This window comes from Telmatherina bonti (assembly GCF_933228915.1).
Source record: "Telmatherina bonti genome assembly, chromosome: 16".
Classification (NCBI taxonomy): Eukaryota; Metazoa; Chordata; class Actinopteri; order Atheriniformes; family Telmatherinidae; genus Telmatherina; species Telmatherina bonti.
In genome coordinates, this window is record NC_136614.1 from 14,595,337 (window position 1) to 14,618,837 (window position 23,501).

Sequence of the window (23,501 nt, forward strand, 5' to 3'; positions counted from 1 at the left end):
AGCATATTCACTGTATCAGAAATGTTATTAATATGCAGTCAAGAGGCCTCAAATTTACTGCTAGATTTTCTGATTAAGTCCTTATAATAACAATTAAGTCAGCTTCCTCTTTGTGCATTTGAGTTGCTGCTTTTATTTTTGAAACAGAAAACAGAAAAGATAGCAGTTCCCACTCCTGTCCTTAAAAACCAGGACTTGAAATAATTAGATCTTAAAAGCTGCTTTTTTTTGTTTTGCTGTTGTTGTTTTTTTTTTTTTGTTTTTTTTTTTTGCATATTTTCTGTTATGTTTATAATTTAAAGTGTTTTAATTATGTTCTTTGTTTTTAAATTTATTTATTAACTTTCTATGCATCTTCTTTTTTTAATAACTGAGCCACTTATTTCTCAGATGTAAATACATTTGTTTTATACTTTTACGCATACATTATGTATTTCCTGGATATGGATATATTTCCTGGTCATGTATTTCCGTGGATAATATTAGTGATAATGGAGGAGAGAATAATTTCTTTTACTTTTGATTGTTTACAACACCTGAAAAAGGAGAAATATCGCTGGGAATGATGGAGAGAGTGTGGCTGTGTAGGTTGATTAAATTTCTGTTCATTATTCTGTAATCTACAGCAGTACGTAGGAAGCTGCAAATTAGCATGTAGGACTGTAACTCTACTTACTGGTCTTAACCCTGAGCTGTTGTTGGAAAATAGATTCAGCAATTTTTCTACATAACAGAGCTATTCAAAGTAGGATGGATGCTGCTCCTGTTTTTCCAAATATGTATGTCAATTATTAGTCTAACACAAGTTGTTTGCAGTGCACCACGATGAAAACCAGCAGCTAAAGGACGACATTGAGCTCAACATGTCATCACTGGTCTGGTAGAGGTCCAAAGAAAACTAGAGTCCCGCATTTTTCAACAAAGTTACAAACCAGTGCAACATGAGTTTTGGTGACCTCTGACTGGCATAGATGTCACTATACTGCCAACTAGACAGTTGTGTGGTGAATCATGAGTTTAGATTTAAGATTATTTATGTGGTAACATAAAAAAACAAATTTGATATAATGTTTGGCAATGCCTATTTGTAGTTGTCATATACTTTCAACAGAAAATATAAAATTCTCATGGCTTAATATTTAAAGTGATCATTTGTTTTCATCTTATTGAGGCAGTTGTATTTATGGCTTACATCTGCGTGTCATTAATGCTTTTAATGAAGTAATTAAAAACATGAACTGTACATCTTGTAGCGTTGTGGTGCAGGACAAATGATTGTTAAACAGTGTTTCTCTTCCACCTCAATAAGAGTAATACTTTAAGCGTGGCCACTCCTATAAATATTTCCTGGCTCCACAAATAGTAACAGCTTTGTCTGGCAAGATTTTATGGAGTTATATACAATCCAAAAGTCTAACGCCATTCACCTATGTTTTTTTTTTTTATCACTTCTTTCACTGCAGCTACTGACAAATGTCAAGGATAACAGTTCTAACCATGACATTGAACTTTTAAGAGCTATATCAGCCTCAAACATCAGCAGTGTGTGCAATACGTACGGAAATTATGAGGAAACTTCAGAAAAAAAGGACAAAATAATCAATGACTGCCTCCCCCCAAAAAAACATCTCTTTTCAGCAGATGGACAGAAGTCCTTCTGAAATCAAATCAAACAAATCTATCGGACCCAGAACCGGAGAGATGTATCTGGTCTGTCAGGTAATCCACAGTTTTCACTGAAGCGTCATCAGAAATGGCTTTCATGGAAGGATGGATGTCAAGAAGGAAGGCGAACATGGAGTAAAGGTTGATGTAGAGAAGACACCCAAAGCTAAATTTGTAGCAACAGGTCTTACAGACGGATAAATCCTCCCCTGAACCCAGACCCAAACATTGGTTAAGTAATGTATCAACCTGACAGAGAATAAAAGGAAGCCAAAAGGTTTTGGCTAATTAGAAATGTACAAATTGTTTTAGCATTATTACATTAAAGACATGAGACTGGCTCCTTTTTTTTTTAAAAGAGGAAATGTTCAATATATTTTACTCTTTTGAATTTATTTAAAGCCAATTTAACTTAAAAATAAATAAATAACTTCTGTTTTCTAAAGATGAAGGAAAAACAAAGTGTGTGTGTGTGTGTTACTGAAATTGCTTCGTGTGTGAGTACAGTTAGATACACTCGACAACAATCTATGATACAGTAGAGTTTAACAACTTCTTTGAGAACACACACACACACACACACACACAGCGCGCGCAGGTAAGCAGGTGGAGGAGGCGCGAGTCAAGCGCCGCTTTCAGCAGGTGCCGCCCCGCGTGAGCGCGGCTAGGACGACATGAAAGACACCGCTACACTGCGAGTCTCTCTCCGACTCCCACCATCCTCCCATCCCCGCCTCCCCGCGCGCTCGGTGAGGTAGATTTGTAGTGACAGCAGCGGGTGCATTCGCGAGTCATTCCCCATAAAAGGTTCCGTCTGATCAAAGCCCCGCTGAGGCGGGAAGGCGGCTCGCTGTGTCGGTGAGTGTCTGCGTGTCTTCGGTGTCTCGCAGGGTTGAGGCGGTTTTGAAGCTTTATAAACACACAAAAAAAAAAAAAAAAAAAAAAAAAAACCTCCATCTCTGTCTATCTCCCTGCTATTTACATTTGAGCTCCGTTTTGCCTTGGCAGTAAAACATTGGTTTTATTCCCTCTGCCGGTAGCCCGCGTGACAGCCTCGGCTGCATTAATCAGCTCCTCCTGCTCGGAGACGGGGATTTCTTAAACTGGAGGAATTAAATCTTTAAATACATTTGAAACGGATGTGTCTGACTGAAGTTATGTTAACAAGCCCGCCAACATGAGATGTGTGTGTGTGTGTTGAGCAGAGATTCCCCGGTGAGCGCTGAAGGGATCGCACACACCAAAGCAGGAAAGCAGCAGCGTGTTGATATAAATTTACCCATCCACTGTCAATTATACAAACCTTTTAGCGGGTGTAAAAGTTAGGCTTTTCCGCATGAGCACTCAAATATCAGGATGACACCAGCACAACCTGAACTTTTAAGTCATCTGCCTGTCACACTCTCAATTTTTCCATATTCAGGTTGTTTAAAATCACCAGGAAGCCTGAACACACCTCTTTACCTCCTCATTAACATCAGTCGTCTCGTCAGGAGCAGACAGCATTATTCACCATCAATTAAGCGCAGAGGAATCCAAAGCCGGTCTACTGCTGACACATCTTGGTATGGGGACTAGATGCAAATATGAAGAAAAGAATTTGCCAATGCAAATTTCTTTTTTGGAAGATGTTTAGGCTTTTAAGGTCGACTCTACTCTCCCCCCACCTCCATAAATATCAGTTTTTATGTGCAGCACAAAGCTTGCTTTACATTGATCTCTTTCTCTTAGTTCCCATTGCTTCTGAGTAAAACAAAGACTGCTTGAAGTTCTTGTCCATGCATCAACCATTCCAGCAGCGGGAAATGCTCATCATTCTGACAAAATAGTTGAAATGGGACAATAAAAACTGGAAAAATAAAATATAAATGTTGTTATTAAATACAAAAATACATAAATAGCTAGAAACAATTCTATCAGTATTAACTTTGAGGTGTGCTGTTGAATCAAATCATTTGCCAATAACAAAATTGTACTATATCATTAAAAATAGTGTTTCTATTGGTAATCACTTTACTAAAATAATGTGTTTTTCCTCCTAGAATAAGCCTAAATGTCTATTGCGTGAGTCAACATACAAGGTATGTACTAGGGGTGGGAAAATCGAATTGAAAAATAGAAAATCTGGATTGTTTGCTTCACAGTTTTAAAATAGTTTGCTTTGTTAAAAAAAAAATACAATTTTCAAATGAATAAAATTTATTCACTTTAATTTTTTTGTAATTTTTTATTGTTTTATTGATATTTTTACTAGTCTTTTTTTTACATTATAGCAGCAGAATGATGATCTGGCTACTGTGTTGTTTCTTCCAAATTGAAATCAAGTAAAATGATGAGCAAAAAAAGTTGTATACATCTTTTTTGGTTTTAATTTACAAAAATCGTCAATATCGAAGAATTGTGAGAATCGCAATTTAAATCAAATCTGCACCTAAAACAATCGGAATTGAATCGGGACAAAAACATATCGTCACAGTCCTAGTAGTAGGTACTTTTATTTGTGACTCAATAGTTACTATGGTGTCTCTAAATGGACAAACAAACACATGTTGACATTTCGAAAGGATTACCTTGAGTTCAGTCATCACTGCACCAGAGACCACTGGATCCACTGACAGTCTATTTATAACTGCTTTGTATGTGAAGTAATTTCTATGTCCACCTTTACCACTAGATGTCAGTAATTCTCAAACATAGAACCTTTAAAGTAATGCATTTTTTTTAAGCTATAATGTTTTCAGTCATATTGAGAGGAGTTATCAGGGTATGCATCTGCAAGACCCCCAAAACTGTCCAAATCACACATGTAAACAACAGAAGATGACGGATGAAAAGTTCATATGTCTTTTGCGTAGAACATAAATGACTCTTCAGCATTTAATTCATTAAAGTTTTCACATCGTTCATCCACAGCTCTGTTATGGTCCAACAACAGAATTTTAATGAAGTTCAGTTCAGTGAGGCTGAGTTCTACACTTTTATTTTTGGTTGTTCTCTTTTTTTAGTCATTCTGTTGTGGACTTCCTGTTGAGTTGAGGACTCTTCTTCTTCATGACCAATTTCAGATGACAGATGTTCTAACATTTGATTAAAGGACATTTTGTTCAAGTTCAAAGTTGGACGAGTGACCGAAAGATGGCCAGGTCTCTTTTGTTCCAACCACCAAGCCTTACAGCTGTTATTGTGTGTTTTTCTAATATGCAGCTTGGTTGCAGCGCGGTACATCAGGGATTCCCAATCCTGGTCCTCAAGGACTGGTGTCCTGCAGGTTTTCCGAGTGTCCCTGCTGCACCACACTTGATTCAAATCAACGTGTATTTAGTAGACATGTGCAGAGCTTGTCTGAGTCTGAGCCAGGTGTGTTCCAGCAGAAACACTTAGAAAACCTACAGGACATCAGTCCTCGAGGACCGGGATTGGGGATCCCTACCCAACATCTCTGCTTTGGTCTCATCTGTCCACAGGGCATTGTTCCAGAAAGCTTGCTTGTTCAGATTAAATTCTACAATCCTAAACCCTGCAGTCACCGTCTTTTGAGACACATGAGGCCTTCTCCTGTAACCGTTCCAAGCAATATGCTTTTTCAGTCCCTTTCTTATGTTCAGTCATGATCTTTAAGATTCAGCAGGCCAACCGAGGCCTATAGAGCCTGAAATGTCACCCATGTTTTTCTCTGTCTCTTAGTAGTGCAGACTGAGCTTGGGGTAAACCTCCTGGAACATTCATAACTAGTAAGATTTTCAGCTGTCACGTTTCATATTTAAGAGTAATATTTCTCACTGTGAAATGAAGAATTACACATAATTTGAGAATGGCCACCCTGCTTCTTGAAGATATTTACTGATGTCTTCCACCCTTGGCATTGTATACATGGAAGCGCTCCGTACCAAAATGTATGCTTTCGTAGAGGTGCTCACTTTGTGATAAATGATCTAAGCCTATTTAATTTTCAGTGTTTGGATTTCTGCTCTCTCAATCCCCTCTGTGAAATTAAGATTTTTTAATGCTTCAGTATGTGCATAAAATTACACCCGACTTAAGTGAACAGACAAAACAGTGTTAAGTTACAGCAGTGTTTCTCAATTCTGGTCCTCAGGCCCCCCTACCCTGCATGTTTTATAGGCAACCCTACTTTAAAGGTGGAGTATGTGAGATTTTCAATATTTTCAAAATAAATTACCTAAAAAAAAAAAACTACAATCATAATTTGTTTTTTTTAAAACATGTAGGTTCCAGTCTGTCCATATTTGATGTGTTATTAAATTACAAGTTTAATTAATGACAAAGACCCTTCTTAAATGTTTGCCTACCAGTAAAAAAAATGCTTGTAATTTAATAACGCACGAAATATGGACAGACCGGAGCCTACATGTTAAAAAAAACTATCTAATGATGATTGTAGTTATTTTATTAGTTCATTTATTTAGAAAATATTGAAAATCTTACATACTCAACCTTTAATACACCTGAATGAAATAAAGAGCTCGTTAACAGGCTGCAAAGAACTTGATGAGAAAGTACAATAATCTGACTTTGGAGGAGGATCATGTCTAAAACATGCAGGGCAGGGGGGGCTGAGGACTGGATTTGAGAAACACTGAGTTACAGTTATGTTTCTTCTTGCTTAGATAATGTAGCTGTTTTAAAACCCAAATAAGACAACAGACCCAGAGACAAGCATTGGTGGTTACCATCACCTCATTTAATTCCAACTTTTCATAAGAAAAAAAATATTACAGCGTATATAAACATTAGGATCAGTGTGGCTCAATCTTCGCTATGTTACATTAGACTCAGAGATGATGCTGAAAAGTCCACAAAGCAAAGCAAACATTACTTAACAACATTCTGCTATAATTTAATGGCCTCCAGGCAATGTTTCATTTACACAGGACCCTTCCAACACTTCCACATACTGTATCCAACTGCATCAGATCAAGGCAAAGTGGTGCTGGTACATAAACTCCATTGTATATGTTAGCGAGTGTGTAGGTAGCGATCAGGATGACAAAGATCAAATGAAAGAGCATATGTTACTGGGGGTAGGCCTCAATCACCATGGCATGACCCTGGAATACACAAAAGAACAGAAAAATAAGAAATCTAGAAGAAATATTTCCCTGGTGACAAGATAAGACAAAATATTATTTATGGTTTGAAGATCAGAGCTGTAGAAAAGTGTTTCTCAATGTCAGAAAACAAACAAAAAGAGAGCAAGAGAGAATCCGTTACCTGTCCTCCTGCAGCACAAGCTGCCACCAGTCCGTACTGCCCTCCCTCCTTCTTCAGGCGATGTGCCACTGTGGTTACCAACCTGCAGCCGGTTGCACCGAATGGGTGGCCCAATGACAGAGATCCTCCCCACAGGTTAAACTTTTCCATTGAAGGAGTTCCAACCTGTGCAAACAACAACCACAAGGTCAGGTATGTGCAATCATGAAATATAAATTTAGCAGTGAGGCAGAAATCACACAAGTGCATCAAGCTTCAAAGATATCGCTTCTCATCCCTCTTTTTTAGGGTGACGTCTCCTGTTGCTGAAAGTAATTTGGGGTTTGCTGGTATAGAAAATATCAGCAACTGCAATAATCTGACTGATGCTGGATTTAATCTTGTCACTAATCATGGCTATACTAACTTAAACAACTATGAAGAGTGTGAATCTTACCTTATATGATGTTTACACCATTAGTTTAAATTGTTTTTTTTTAATGGAGATGAACCTTAGAAGCTGATTAATTTCTCTCCCATTGTCAGTAAAATGTTTTGGACCTGTGTTGGACCAAACATTTGAGGTTATTTATTTTCAGCTGGACTGCCAATGGCAGCCTCCACAGTGGAAATGAGTGACCTGCCAATTGTCTTGAAGTCATTCAATTTGTGCAGCAAGATGTTGGAAATCTTTTAACAGTCTGTTGTGGCCAGTGGCCATCGGCTGCAGACAGGACACTTTTGAAGCTGTAGTGGAGAGGAGGACTCTCACCAGGCTTTTGTCTATCCTGGATAACCCTAACTACCCTCTCCACCCTGTACTGGTCAAACAGCCTTTTCCAAAAGGCTCAGACATCTTCGCTGTCACAGGGACCGTTATAGGAAATCATTCCTGCCCACCTCAATAAGACTCTTCAATGCTTCTTCCTTGTGTCTTAGATAACATCACGAATGTTACCAATGTTATTTATCTCCTCTCAACTGTTTTGCAAATACTTTTTAATTTTATACTGTTCTGTTGTTGTGTTATAAACACAATTATACATGGAGGCTGCAACTACTACATTTCCCAAATTGGGATTAATAAAGTACTTCTATTATTCTATTCTATTGAAGTCAGAAAAAAAATCAATCTCATTTCTCATAGTATGCAAGATGTTTTTCTTACTTCATAGCCTCAATGTGAAAGGTTAAGGTTGGTAAACTAAAATCAGCTGCGCCCAATCTTGTTGCCTTGTCGACAGCATCTTGAGAAAAATTAGCATGTACCTGAGTGTTTTTCTTCTGAGCAATGCTGATTCCACGTACATACTAAAATATCATTGGAATGTAACATTAAGACCATTTGTAAATAAAATACTTGTATGTTGGTCTTATATACTATCATTTGGACTAAAATGTACTTGGACACATTTTCTGTTTGATGTTGCAGTGAGATCCAACAATCTAAATCAACCACATGGTTCTAACCCCACATTGGTTGTAATCTGCTAAAAACACGCCAACAGCACCCTTTACCTTTGACTTCCTGCCCATGTACGTTTGAGCAAACCAATCAGAGTCCATAGCCTTCAGATTAGCCATAATCTGACCCTGAAAAACACAGAAATCAGGCTGGAAATGAATTTCTCCTGAGACAACAGAACTTTATCCAGCATGAGACGAAACTGTATACAGGCACAATTCATTACTGCAGCTGAAGCATTTCTTTTCCCTCGAAAATCTGTTGTTAAAACTTACTGCGAATGCCTCGTGAAATTCAAACACATCAATATCACTCATGGACAAACCGGCCCGTTCCAGCACTTTAGGTGTAGCGTACGTTGGCCTACAGGAGTCAAACAAGTAAAATGTGAGTTTGAAAACACAATAACTTTTTATCTTTAACTTTTCAAACCATCACAAACCACACTTTGATCTTAAATATGTGTGAATTTTAATACAAAGTGAAGAAATTAATCAAATTTTGCTTTGTGAAAATAAGAATGAGGGGCTTACCCCAAAAGAAGCTGATCTTTAGGGTCTTGAGACACGTAGACAAAATCTCTGATAGGATGAAAACGTCATTTGGATGAGCACATAATTTACAATAGTGACAATGGAGAATATAGGAATGTTGATATACCTGAGATAAGCTTTAGGCTTGTAACCCATGGCCAGAGCTTTCTCTTCAGACATAATGAGTACGGCAGATGCACCGTCAGTCTGAGAAAAAACACGAAACAAGAACTTTATATACACTATTCACAAAAAGTTAGGGATATTCAGCTTTTGGGTGAAATTTCACAACAAGCCTAAAATGCATTCAAACCTGTACAGGTGAACTTAATGTGATCTTCTCTAAGCTTTTAAATGCACATGTCCAACTGTTAAATGTTTCAATAAATTTTGCACAAGTTGCTGTTCTCTAACAAGGAGCTTAACGGCAAAAATCACGGCAGGTGTGTGATCCTTCAATTGACCAATAAATGTCCTGGTTCAATTAGAGCTGGTGTTTAAACAGTTGTCCTCATCATGCTGTTCACATTTTGACATCATGAGACCAAGACGACACCTAACAATGGAACAACAGTCCCTTGCCATTGCGATGCTTCAAACAGGACGTTCTCAGACAGAAGTGGCCACTGAGCTTGGAGTGTCACAGAGTGTCATCAGCAGGTTGCAACAGAGATATGGAGAGACTGGAAGAGTCACAGAAAGGCCTAGAAGTGGACGTCCTTTGGCCACATCCCGTGCTGATGACCGCTACATTGTGAACACTGCCCTGAGAAACCGGATGATGAATGCCACTTAACTCCAGGCACGTTTAAGAGAGGTGAGAGGCACCCAAGTGTCACGTCAGACCATTCGAAACCGTTTACATCAGCGTGGTCTGCATGCTAGACGACCTGCACGGGTACCTGACCACACCACCAGGCACAGGCATCATCGTCTTGCATGGGCCAGGGAGCATTTACGCTGGACGAGGAACCAGTGGGCCTCAGTGCTGTTCTCTGATGAAAGTCTATTCACACTGAGCAGAAATGATGGCCGGCAACGATGTTGGAGACGTCAGGGAGAGCGCTATGCATCAGCCACTGTTGTCACCAGGCCAGCTTTTGGTGGTGGCGGTGTTACAGTGTGGGCAGGGGTGTCCACTTGGTACAGAACTGCCCTACACTTTGTGAATGGTACAGTGACAAGCCCATACTACCTGAATAACATCATTAATCCAGTGATTGTGCCCCTACATGAACAGCACAGGCCTAATTTCATCTTCATGGACGACAATGCTCCTGCTCATCGAGGCCGCATCATCAGGGAACGGCTGTTGGAGACTGGTGTACCTCAAATGGAATGGCCTGCACTCTCTCCAGACCTGAATCCCATTGAAAACCTGTGGGATCAGCTGAGCCGTCGTGTAGAGGCTCAAAACCCTGCACCCCAGAACCTCAATGACCTGAGGGCTGCCCTTCAAGAAGAGTGGGATGCCATGCCTCAGCAGGCAATAAGTTGCCTTGTGAACAGCATGAGACGTCGTTGTCAAGCTGTAATTGATGCTCAAGGGCACATGACGAGATATTGAGACGTTCAAATTTTTTGTTGTGGTGTAACTACCATTGTTGTTACCTTTTGTGTTGAATGAATTTTTTGAGATGAGGAAATCAGTAGTGCATCCTTCTACTTAAATGTCTTACTTTTATATTATATCACTGTAGCATGAACATATTGCATTTTCCATAAATTTCACCTGAAAGCCAAATATCCCTAACTTTTTGTGAGTAGTGTATAGTCAGTGAAGTTTAAGTTCAGTGTTGAGGAACACTTTACAAAATGTTTAAGAAACTGGAATAAAAGACAACAAATATTTTCAGTACACTGCAGTGCAAAACACTGATTATGATGATTTGAGAGGAAAAGAAGGTTATTTTTAAATTCATTTGTAAGAATTTGGCTTTGTGTGTTCATCACACAAAAACATTTTCTGTCCATACTGGGAGTGTTTTTGATCCAGGAAGGCAGAGACAGTAGAAGACCTGATGCGTGGGTTTACCAGGAAAGAGGAGTTGGCAGCAGTGACGGTTCCATGAGGTTTAATAAAGGCGGGCTTTAGTTTGGCCATTTGCTCCATGGAGGAAGGTCGTATGCCATTGTCCTTTGAAACAATATCGCGACCTGGGAGGGGAAAAAAGGGAAGGCTTGTTAGAAAGATGACAAAAATTCAGTGCAAAGATCAAGCCCCACAAACTGTAGCCATGTTTCTTACTGATGAATCAGAAATCTTATGATCATCACCAATCTTAAACTGTTTCCTGCCCTGTTTGTTGGACAATATGAAAATAATTTATATTGACATCTATGAAACAAAATGAGTGCATAATGTCCATCTAGGAACACAGACAGAAAAGACAACAACATAAAACATCACAGAAATCTAATACAATAACATGTCTTTACATGTTCTACATGTCAAATGTTAACATCAAGTAGTGTTTACCTGGTACTTTAAAGGAAATAACATCCCCCAGCAGTCCATCCTCCTGGGCCTTTTTAGCCAGAGAGTGTGATCGCAGAGCAAAATCATCCTGCTCCACTCTGGAAACCCCGAATGCAGCAGCCAGGCGATCTGCACTGTGGCCCATCGTTTCTGCTGTGGAGAACTCAGCCACAGCAGGAAGCTACATACACACACACACACACATGAACACATAACTACATTATCACACAAGTAAAGCGACAGGACTTTAATCTGATTCCAACATTAAGTGAATGTACCTCTGGGGAGAGGTGCGCCAAACGGATGCTGCCAATCAAACTGAGCCTCTGGCCAAGGGTTTTTGCCTTGTTAAGGGACAGCATGGTCTTCCTCATCTTTCGGCTATGACGGATCGGTACGTCAGACATGAACTCCACCCCACCCGCCACAACGGCGTCACACTGGCCTGCAGCAATCATTCCAACAGCTTGGCAGAAGAGTGGAAAAAGCAAATAAAGTCAAACAAGGATGAAGACTAAAAAAAAGAAGTTGAGAAACATAAAAACTATTCATTTAAAGAAAAAAATCCAGACAATTGTCTTGATGGAGAAAAGTTTTCCTGACATACCTGAGGTCATTGCCTGGTTGGAGGAGATGCAGGCCATTGTGACAGTGTGAGCTGGAATCTTGTCAGAGAAACCTGCCCCCAGTGCTGCCTGTAGAGGGGAAAAAAAAGCAGTGTCATGTTACCATGGTGTACATGGCATAAAAAGCTCCTTTAGTTAGGATTATGCGGAAGCATGCATCTATATTCCATGCAGATGCGTATGTGTGTGTGTACCTCTCGTGCCACGTTGCTGGTTTTAACCTCCTGAATGACTGTTCCAAATATGAGGTAGTCTACAGCATCTTTAGGTATGCCTGTCCGGTTCAGCAGGCCCCTGCACAAACCCAGATGAAAAAACTGAGTAAAAGTAGCAATCTGGAGAAAAAAGACCAACTTTTGAACTAATCAGCCTCTTGCAGTTCTGACAATAACTTCTCCAGTAGTTGTCTAGCTGTTTTCTACCCAATATGACACTTTTTAGCTGATTTAATTCAAATTTACTTGATCTAATGTAAAAGGGGAACTTGAGCTGTGCAGCAAAACACAAGACCAGGAAATTTTTTATTACAATGACTAAAAGCTGATAACTTGCGTTAATTTTTTTTTGGGCTGCAAAATAATTTTCTTCTTTAATCATTGAATTTAATACAAATGCCACTATTGCTTCACACTATGCAGGCAAACTGTTCCTTCATTTGCTCTGAACAACACATATAATGTTGGCTTTAACAGTGTTGCAACAACATAAACTTCACTTACTGCAGAGCTGCTCTGGCCAGGTCATGGGGCATTAAATCAGCATACCTGTAAACACAAATCACAACTGTGTAAAAACAATTAGACATTTTCCTAAAAAAAAAAAAAAAAAAAAGTTCAAACAGTTCAATATTTAAAATGAAAAGAGTTCATTCAATTTTAGGGATATTGAACACTACTAAAAATCCGATTTTCTTATATCTTAACTATCTGGTGGCCACAGGCCGAAAAAGGAAACATACGTGGTTCCAGACATCAGGAAAGGGGTTCGCACTCCATCAACCAGCACAATGTTCTTCACACCAGGTCTTGCCAGTGTCTTCTTGCTCTTTGTCTGAGCTGGAATGGAAAAAATACACACAATTACTGATAGGTCATCTTGTTACAATCTCAGCACTTAAGAGAAGTTCTGTTTTGGCTCCATCTAGGTAAATCAAATCAATTGCATTTACTTGTTGTCTATAGCACCGGTTCATGGCAAATATGTTAGCTCAGGGCATTTCAAGTTTATGTGTAAGTTTGCCTTTATTTCTTACAGACTGTGTGCTAAATACATGAATCACACTAAATAAGAGGATGCTTTGCACCAGACTGAGCCCATAGCTAGTTTACATCCATAGTCTCTAGACAAATAAAAACAATACATCACAAAGTGACGCATATAAGTTCTCTCCAAACAACTATTTTCTCCCCAACCACACACACACACACACACACACACACACACACACACACACACACACACACACACACACACACACACACAGACCCTCATAAGCATATATAATAGCCAATATATATCAGTATATAAATACATTTATTGAACATAGGTATAACTGTTCTCTTTAGCAAATATTTCACAACAGTGGAAAGAGAGAAATTTTCATTTTAAGTTTTAAAACATGCAGCTTACATCTAAAGAGTGTAATATATCATGGCAATTAGTATTAGTTTACCTTGAGCCTGGAGTTGTGTTGTTGTACTGAGAGATCGTGCACCTGTTAAAATACACAGGAATTGTTTTTGTCATCATCAATTTAAAAAAAAAAAAAAAAAAAAAATATGTGACTACCACAATAATCATACAGTGGGCCAATTTCAGATTCCAGTTGGTTTGGTGTAATAATCTGGCACTTATAAACAATGAAAGTAAAGTGAACTTACCACATCGCACAGCCAGAGAAGGGCTGACGGTACAGCTCCGCATTGTGTTCAGCAGCATGGAAGCCATTATGTTCTAAATAAAACGTAATTTTCACTGTTATTGCAAAGTTATAATAAAAATTAAACCCTTTTAATATTCAATAATTCCTCAGAGGACATGTGGAAACATGGAAATCAAAACTTCCCTAGTTTGTAGGGGTGGGAAAATCAAATCGAAAAATCGGAAATCGGGATTTTTTTCTTCACAATTTTAAAATCGATTTTTTTGTTTAAAAAAAAAAAATCAAATTTTTTTTCTCAAATAAATAAAATTAATCCACTATCAAATTTTTGTCATTTTCATTGGTTTATTGATCTTTTTACTTCAAGAAAAATTACTAGCAAAAAGAAGTTTTATCAAAAAAAATTTGTTTTTAATTACAAAAATCATCACTATTGAAGAATTTTGAGAATCGCAATTTAAATCAAATCGGCACCCAACAAATCGGAATCGAATTGGGACAAAAGCATATCATCACAGCCCTACTAGTTTGTATTCAACATTACTTTAAACCTATGACGATTATATGTAGAGTTTTTACTTAAAGGCCATACTGATGCACTGACACAACCTTCCTGTCAGGTAATATTCAGCTCCATCTCTGTAGGCTAAAGGTCAGTTACCTCAGTGTCTTTACTGTCGGAGTCAGACTGAAGTAGCATCTCTAAAATCATTGCGTTTGCTTAATTTTATGTAATTAACTTCATTATATATCTACAGGGATTTGTTTAGTTACTTTATCAACAGAATAGCATTCAACTAAGGATATTACAATGGAAAGAACTAGTTATGATTTGATGATATTTCAATACGGTGTAAATGTAGCATGAGCATTCTTATTGCAAAAACACGAACACTTTCTAATTACAAACGTATGTATGTTAATTTGTTCATTGTTTTATTAAATTTATGATCTTTTCTAACATTATTTTGTGATTAAAAATGTAATAATGTGGGTGTAAACTGACATTTCCCTGGCGGTCACCCTGCCCCGTTTTATCCCCGACTCTGACCCTTCACCTACATTCTTCTACAGAGAAATAAATGCCGAAACACGGGACTCAAACCGCACCGTAACTATCAACAAGTCGACTAACAGTGATTATTTAAAGTGACATTTCAACCAAATAAAAAACAACTATACATTCATAATATATAAAAGCAAAATCGGTTAAGCTAAAGGCTGCATGCAAGCTAGTTTCAGCATGGCTAGTATACGTAGCTAGTTACCATTAGTTAAAGTCCAGTCAGAAACAAAGATTTTATAATAAAATATATATATATATATTTCTTCTGTCATTAATTTGAAAGTCAGCTGTGTTAGTTGTAATACGGCTTACCTTAAATTGTGATTAGTCTTTACTTCCTTGGCGGAAGATTGGCCACACTCCGAAGGAGAACTACAAAAGCTGCGGTAAAGGACCCGGACAATAATCAAGGTGCCCGGCAATGTGCCTATAAATAAATCACATACCTGATGTTAACAGTCCTTTTGGAAAATATATCACGTATTTAAAGGCTATTATCATGAAACATTTACGTTACTTTTTAAAATATACATAAAAATAATATTAAATGCCCGGAATAAAAGCACTTTTGATAAGGCGAATGCAGAATTACACACTGGTCCTTAAATAATTTGCACTGGCAGAATGTCTCATATATATATATATATATACTGCTCAAAAAATAAAGGGAACACTAAAGTAACACGTTGTAGATCTAAATGAATGACATATTTTTATTAAATACTTTGTTCTTTCCATAGTTGAATGTGCTGACAACAAAATTACACAAAAAATATCAATGAAAATCAAATGTATCTACCCATGGAGGTCTGGATTTGGAGTTATGCTCAAAATTGAAGTGGAAAAACACACTACAGGCTGATCCAACTTTGATGTAATGTCCTTTAAACAAGTCAAAATGAGGATCAGTAGTGTGTGTGGCCTTCACGTGCCTGCATGACCTCCCTACAATGCCTCGGCATGCTCCTGATGAAGCGGCGGACAGTCTTTGGTGAAACTTGGCGTTGGTGGATGGAGCGAGACATGATGTCCCAGATGTGCTCAATTGGATTCAGGTCTGGGGAACAGGCGGGCCAGTCCATAACATCAATGCCTTCGTGTTACAGAAACTGCTGACACACTCCAGCCACATGAGGTCTAGCATTGTCTTGCATTAGGAGGAACCCAGGGCCAACCGCACCAGCATATGGTCTCACAAGGGGTCAGAGGATCTCATCTCGGTACCTAATGGCAGTCAGGCTACCTCTGGCGAGGACATGGAAGGCTGTGTGGCCCTCCAAAGTAATGCCACAACACACCATTACTGACCCACAGCCAAACCGGTCATGCTGGAGGATGTTGCAGGCAGCAGAACGTTCTCCACGGTGTCTCCAGACTCTATGTCACGTCTGTCACATGTGCTCAGTGTGAACTTGCTTTCATCTGTGAAATTCGGAAGCAGGCTGCCAGGCCATATATACATGTATTTATACATGTATATATGATGTCTATGGAATGTCTATTATGTTTTTGCGCCCCTCATGGTTGCAGTGTCACATTGATGCACGCACAGTTGCCACTGCCATAAACTGTTCAAATAAGTTTATCAACAAATCAGTCAAAATAATATACTATTTCTTTTAAAGTAAGTTCTGCAGAACTTTTTCAGGTATTTAAAACAATTGCGAAATCTGCCCAGGGCCGGATTAAAAGTGCACAGGCCCCTGGGCCCAGAGTGTTCCATGGGCCCCCTTCACAACATTGTGAAAATTGTGAACAATACACTGTGAAATGACATTTCTAACATCTCTTAGCCAGTGGTACCAATAGCAACACATTGGAGACTGTGATGTAACTCTCTGACATTTATATACATTTTGTTTTATGTCCAAACTGCTGGTGTTTTCCCTACGTGGGCACCACATGGGCCCCAAGTGGGCATGGGCCCCTGGGCCTGTGCCCATAATGCCCATTGGAATATCTGGCCTTGAATATACCAAATTATGCTCTGTTTGTGATCTACCTTGTTTAGGCCTTGACTTTATCCTTTGATCATTACCATTTTAGACTTCTTAAATCAGTAAGAGATGTAATGACAAACATTTGTCCCCTAGAAGCAGAGAAAGCTTTCACCTCTCACTTAAAGCAAACAAGCCCTCATTAGGTTTCAAATTAAGCTTTAATTCAGTTTAAATAGTTGAGATAAATGAAAGTTCACTTTCATAGCAGTTGTCATGAAGCTATTTAGACCCAAAAAATTTTTAAGCAGGATGCATGTTCATTTTTTTTGTGAATTTGGTTAGCTTTAGAGATTGGTTGATAGAGATTTACCTGCTTCCGAAATCAGGCTGGTGGTTAGCACTGTGGCGTCACAGCAAGAAGGTTGCTGGTTCCAGCCTCGGCTCAGCTTTTTGTGCAGAGTTTATGCCCCTGTGTATGTGTGGGTTTACTCTGGCTTCCTTCCACCATCCAAAGACTAAAATTTTCCTAGTGTGAATGGTTGTTTGTCCCTTCCTAGGCCTGGCAGCATTTCCAGGGTGTACCCTGCCTCTCACCTGATGATTGCTCGGATCGGCTACACCTTCCCCATGACCCTTAATTGGACTAAGTTGTGTGGAAAATGAATGAATGAATAAACAAATGAGTGATTAAAATCAGGCTGTGACAGAACTGTGTTTTGGTCCCATCCAATACCTAGTTTAACCAAGGTAGTCATACAAATTGTTTTTGCGCTGTAGTATTTACATTCTCCAGGGATTGTCTTAAACTTGCAGAAATTGGCATAACACCATAGTGGTGTCCCTCTGCCTCACTGACTATTGTCTTTTTTTTTTTAACTCTTCTCTCCATCAAGGCCCAACACACGTCAGCTGTAAGCTCAAGGATGATGTGGCAGTTATAGGACTCAGTGATCCAACACTCAGTGTGTCTGTGTGGTTGTGTGTTTGTGGAGGGGAGTGGAGCGAGACAGATGTACATAAACATGTCAGAGAGAGATTATATGTGTGACAGTCTTGACTACCTGTCCGTGTCTCAATGTCACGCTGACACATGTGACATGATTAATCAGGATGTGTGCATATTTGTGTGTGTGCAGGTGAAAATATTGCAGCTGCAGTTTCAGGTGATTGGGGAGATCCGGGTAAATTGATCTGCTAAAAGTGTCATGTTCAACTCCATAAAGCTAGATGGCTTAAGTGGACATATCAGTGGTTTTAAGTAAAATCTTGATACTTGCATGTGTAATTACACATACTCATGTGGTATCAGGGCAAAAAAGAGCAAAAATTCCAGACAGCTAATTTCATATGAATGAAATTTTAACTGAAAAGTAAATTATGCTTTGTTGTGCAAGAATATCTAGATGATATATTATTGGTTTTATTGGCTCACCTTGAGTAGATATAAAACATATCTGGTATGTGTTGCACGGATGTCCCCCCCCCCCCCCCCCCCCCGCTGCTTGAAATGTGTTGCTGATAGTTTGATCATTGACATTTTTAAAAAAAATAATAGACCTGATACTTTCTGAATTCTTGTATTAAATGTGCAGCCCAACATACCATAACATAAATTATATTTGATTAAAATGAAATAATTTTTATCTTTTGGAGTCATGAACCTGTTTCTATCTTCACTTTAAAATATTTACAAGATTACTTGTTGCTCTTGGGAATATCAGAAATTAAAGACTAATAAATGCTGCATCCTCTAGCTCATTCCTGAGACCAGGCCGTGAAGTTGTGTGTGCATGAAAGTGTGTGTCAATAGAAAAAATGCTTCTTGTTCGGTTTAACATTTCAAATCTGAATCCTGCTGTTATGAGACATTGTCAGCATAAAATTGCCACAAAAAAAGCACAAAACAAAATAATCCCAGGGACACTGGGAGTCTTGGTGGGATTGCTGCCTGGAGCAGGTGGTACTCAGAGACTGCTTAAAATGGTATACTTACACACCCACATATTAATCAACTGGTCATGTGAAGGCTTGAAAGTCTCACACTCCTGTGCTAGTGGCTACTGAGTTACACTTGAGTATAGTAAGGTCAAGACACTCACTTGGGCTGGTATCGATTTATAATGTTGACATTAAGGCCAATACAATCAAGAATAGGAGCCTCGTGCACCAGCTGGCACACCCTCAGGGTATGTTCTGTTGTACGTGTGGCATTTCTTTATAACTGGATTTAAGACAGATAAGTCTGCTTTTCTCCTGTAATCTTCTGGGTGAGGGTAGGAGGAACTTCAACTCTCATGGCATGTTTTCATAAGCTTGATTGTTCTCTCTTTATGCATTTATTCCAGGGTCCTCTGGGAGAGCTCTGCAGCTTAATACCAGCAAGTTGCAGATGGTAACACTGGAAAGCAAGAAAACAAAAAAACTTGTTGAGAATACACCTACTTTACACTCATCTCATCAGGAATTTGCATCATGTTGTAATTTCAGTTTAGCCTGGATTTGTTTTATGATTATAATTTTAGTTTGCTCAGCCTCTACCTGTATTCTGAAGGCCTGGCAATATTTTCTCTCTGGAATCAATAAAGTATTCTTATCTTTCTGTGCATTTGGATGGGTTAAACCATGGGTATTCAACTCGTTCCTATGAGGTCCGCAATCTAGCAGTCCAGTTATTATTATTATTATTATTATTATTATTATTATTATTACTATTATTATTATTATTATTATTATTATTATTATTATTATTATTATTATTATAGGAATGGAGCTGCCCCCCACTGTGTATGACATGTCCCCTTGTGTCCATTCCGTTGACTCCGGGCCTGCTCCTCCCTGAGCTGCCACCTTATCGTGACGGAGGAGTTTGTGTGTCCTGAAGATCCTAGCAGCTATGTTGTCAGGGGCTTTATTTACCTGGTAGAGTCACCCATGGCAAATTGGTGTCGAGGGCAAAGTATGGCTCAAAGACTCTATGATGATGACGACCATGGGTGGAAATTTTCCCTGTACACGGGTCACCAGGGCCCCCTTCTGGAGTCAGGCCTGGGGGTGGGGCATGAAAGCGAGTGTCTGTTGACTGGGCCTTTGCCCATGGGGCCTGGTCTAGCTCACCCGAAAGGGTTCCATGGGCTCCACCTCCCGTGGGCTCACCATCTGCGGGAGGAGCTGTAGGGGTCAGGGGAAATCTGAGTTGGGTGGCAGCAAGAGACAGGTACCCTGGTAGTCCGATCCTCAGCTGCAGAAACTGGCTCTAGGGACGTGGAACGTCCCCTCTCTGATGAGGAAGGAGCCTGAGCTTGTGCATGAGGTTGAGCGTTCCTCCAGCTCTGGCTTGAGCGATCTGCAGCTGAGTGTGAAGCGGCTGGGTTGGGAATCAGCACTTCCAAATCTGAGACCATGGTCCTCAGGCAGAACAGGGTGGATTGCCCTCTCCAGGTTGGGGGTAAGGTCCTGCCTCAATCGGAGGAGTTTAAATATTTTGGGGTCTTGTTCACAAGTGAGGGAAGGATGGAGCATAAGATTGACAGGCAGATCGGTGCGGCGTCTGCAGTAATCCGGACTCTGTGGCTGCCTGTCGTGGTGAAAGAGGAGCTGAGCCAGAAGGCAAAGCTCTCGATTTACCAGTTGATCTGAGTTCTCACCCTCACCTATGGTCATGAGCTGTGGGTCATGACCGAAAGAACGAGATCTCACATTCAGGTGAAATAAGTTTCCTCCGCAGGACAGGCACTCCCTTAGAGATAAGGTGAGGAGTTTAGTAATCCGGGGCTCAGAGTAGAGCCACTGCTCCTCTGCATCGAGAGGAACCAGCTGAGGTGGTTTGGGCATCTGGTCTGGAAGCCTCCTGGACACCTCCCTGGTGAGGTATTCCGGGCACGTCCATCTTTGAGGAGACCCTGGGGGGAGACCCAGGACACGTTTGAGGGATTACATCTCTCAGCTGGCCTGGGAACACCTTGGGATCCCCCCGTAGAGTTGGCAAATGTGGCTGGGGAGGGGGAAGTCTGTGCTTCCCTGCTTAGGCTGCTGCCATTGCGAGCCGACCACAGATAAGTGGCAGAAAATGGATTGATGGATGGAAACATTTACCTGGTATGATTTTTAAATAGGGAGGTTCCAATGGCTGGTGGCCTTTTTGTGTGGAGTTTGTATGTTCTCCCTGTGTATATTTGGGTTCTCTCTGAGTACCCCATCTTCCTCCCACCGTCCAAAGACATGTATGTTAGGTTAATTGGTTACTCTGAATTGTTCCTAGAAGTGAGTATGAGTGTCTCTCTGTGTTGGAGTTTATGTAATGGACTAGCAACCTGTACAGAATATTCCCTGCCTCTTGCCCAATGATTCCTGGTGTTACGACCCTCAATGGAGTTTGTCCAGGGGTAAAGGGGGGGGGGGGGTGGCAACATTAACAAAAGAATACCATGAAAATGTACAAATGAAGGCTTTATTCTTGGGACCCACTAGTCCCTAAACGCATCAAAGACCAGAAAACAACCAAACAAACCCAATAACAAAAGTGTCCACCAAAGCTGGCACCAACCCAGCGGTAATCGCAAAAGCGTCAATGCAAACACCCAACAGTCAAAACTCCTTCGCAGTCACTGAAGGAGTGGCAAGCTGTGGCACCAGGCTCAACCAGAACACAGCTGCCCGGAACGAAGTTTGGTGACAGCCTTTATTCCGGTGCTCTGTAGAAGGTCTGGCCAATCAGGGGCAGGTGGGCGTGTGGCGACCAATCAGCACCCAGCACACATCAGCCTGAGGGCAGCTCCAGGAAGGAAGCCAGGTGTATCAAATCCCCCAGGTGATGCTTGTTGAAATGATGAGCTAGATGACAGGCCAAGGGGCGTAACACTGGGATAGGCTTCAGCTTCCTGCAACCCTGAATTGGACTAAGTGGTTAAGAAAATGGATAGATGGATTCCATCCATCCATCCATCCATCTTCTGCCGCTTATCTGGGGTCGGGTCGCGGGGGTAGCAGCCTAAGCAGGGAAGCCCAGACTTCCCTCTCCCCAGCCACATTTGCAAACTCTGGGGGGGGGTATCCCGAGGCTTTCCCAGGCCAGCCGAGAGATATAATCCCTCCAGCGTGTCCTGGGTCTTCCCCGGGGTCTCCTCCCAGAGGGACGTGCCTGGAACACCTCACCAGGGAGGCGTCCAGGAGGCATCCTGACCAGATGCCCGAGCCACCTCAACTGGTTCCTCTCGATGCGGAGGAGCAGGGGCTACTACTCTGAGCCCCTCCCGGATGACCGAGCTCCTCACCCTATCTCTATGGGTGAGCCCGGCCACCCTGCGGAGGAAGCTCATTTCAGCCGCCTGTATATGAGATCTCATTCTTTCGGTCACGACCCACAGCTCATGACCATAGGTGAGGGTAGGAACGTAGATCGACTGGTAAATCAAGAGCTTCGCTTTCTGGCTCAGCTCCTTCTTCACCACGACAGACCGGCGCAGAGCCCGTATTACTGCAGACGCCGCACCGATCCGTCTGTCGATCTCGCGCTCCATCCTTCCCTCACTCGTGAACAAGACCCCGAGATATTTAAACTCCTCCACTTGAGGCAGGACCTCACTCCCGACCCGGAGAGGGCAATCCACCCTATTCCAGCTGAGGACCATGGTCTCAGATTTGGAGGTGCTGATTCTCATCCCAGCCGCTTCACACTCGGCCACGAATCGCTCAAGCGAGAGCTGGAGATCACGACCAGATGAAGCCAACAGGACCACGTCATCCGCAAAAAGCAGGGACCCGATCCTGAGGCCACCAAGTCGGATCCCCTCAACACCTCGGCCGCGCCTAGAAATTCTGTCCATATAAGTTATGAACAGAATCGGTGATAAAGGGCAGCCTTGGCGGAGTCCAGCCCTCACCGGAAACGAATCCGACTTACTACTGGCAATGCGGACCAAGCTCTGACACCTGTCGTACAGGGACCGGACAGCCCGTACAAGGGGGTCCGGTCCCTGTCCCATACTCCCGGAGTACTCCCCACAGGAGCCCCCGGGGGACACGGTCGAATGCCTTCTCCAGGTCCACAAAACACATGTAGACTGGTTGGGCAAACTCCCATGCCCCCTCCAGGACCCCAAAGACGGTGTAGAGCTGGTCCACTGTTCCGCGACCAGGACGAAAACCACACTGCTCCCCCTCAATCCGGGATTCGACTATCCGGCGGACCCTCCTCTCCAGGACTCAAGGACTTAAGGAACTCCGGGCGGATCTCACCCACCCCCGGGGCCTTGCCGCCAAGGAGCTTTTTGACCACCTCAGCGACTTCAGCCCCAGAGATAGGAGAGTCCACCCCTGAGTCCACCAGCTCTGCTTCCTCATCGGAAGACGTGTTGGTAGGATTGAGGAGGTCTTCGAAGTATTCCTTCCACCGACCCACTACGTCCCGAGTTGAGGTCAGCAGCTCCCCACCTCCACTGTACACAGTATTGATGGAGCACTGCTTCCCCCTCCTGAGCCGCCGGATGGTGGACCAGAATCTCCTCGAAGCCGTCCGGAAGTCTTTCTCCATGGCCTCGCCGAACTCCTCCCATGCCCGAGTTTTTGCCTCGGCAACAGCCGAAGCCGCATGCCGCTTAGCCCGCCGGTACCCATCAGCTGCCTCCAGAGTCCCACA

General features: G+C 41.4%; 1 protein-coding gene across 1 annotated transcript; it reads right to left on the reverse strand.

Moving 5' to 3' along the window:
* Positions 1-6,339: 6,339 nt before the first annotated feature.
* hadhb (hydroxyacyl-CoA dehydrogenase trifunctional multienzyme complex subunit beta) lies at positions 6,340-15,328 on the reverse strand. The gene is made up of 16 exons (XM_079255491.1): positions 15,240-15,328; positions 13,860-13,932; positions 13,652-13,693; positions 12,938-13,034; positions 12,699-12,743; positions 12,174-12,273; positions 11,961-12,048; positions 11,632-11,819; positions 11,354-11,534; positions 10,910-11,031; positions 9,002-9,081; positions 8,875-8,922; positions 8,617-8,704; positions 8,395-8,469; positions 6,898-7,062; positions 6,340-6,734 (listed from the first exon to the last, which is right to left on the reverse strand). Exons 2-16 carry the CDS (start codon positions 13,924-13,926, stop codon positions 6,699-6,701), a joined length of 1,422 nt encoding a protein of 473 aa, XP_079111617.1. The 5' UTR covers positions 13,927-13,932; positions 15,240-15,328; the 3' UTR covers positions 6,340-6,698.
* Positions 15,329-23,501: the final 8,173 nt, after the last annotated feature.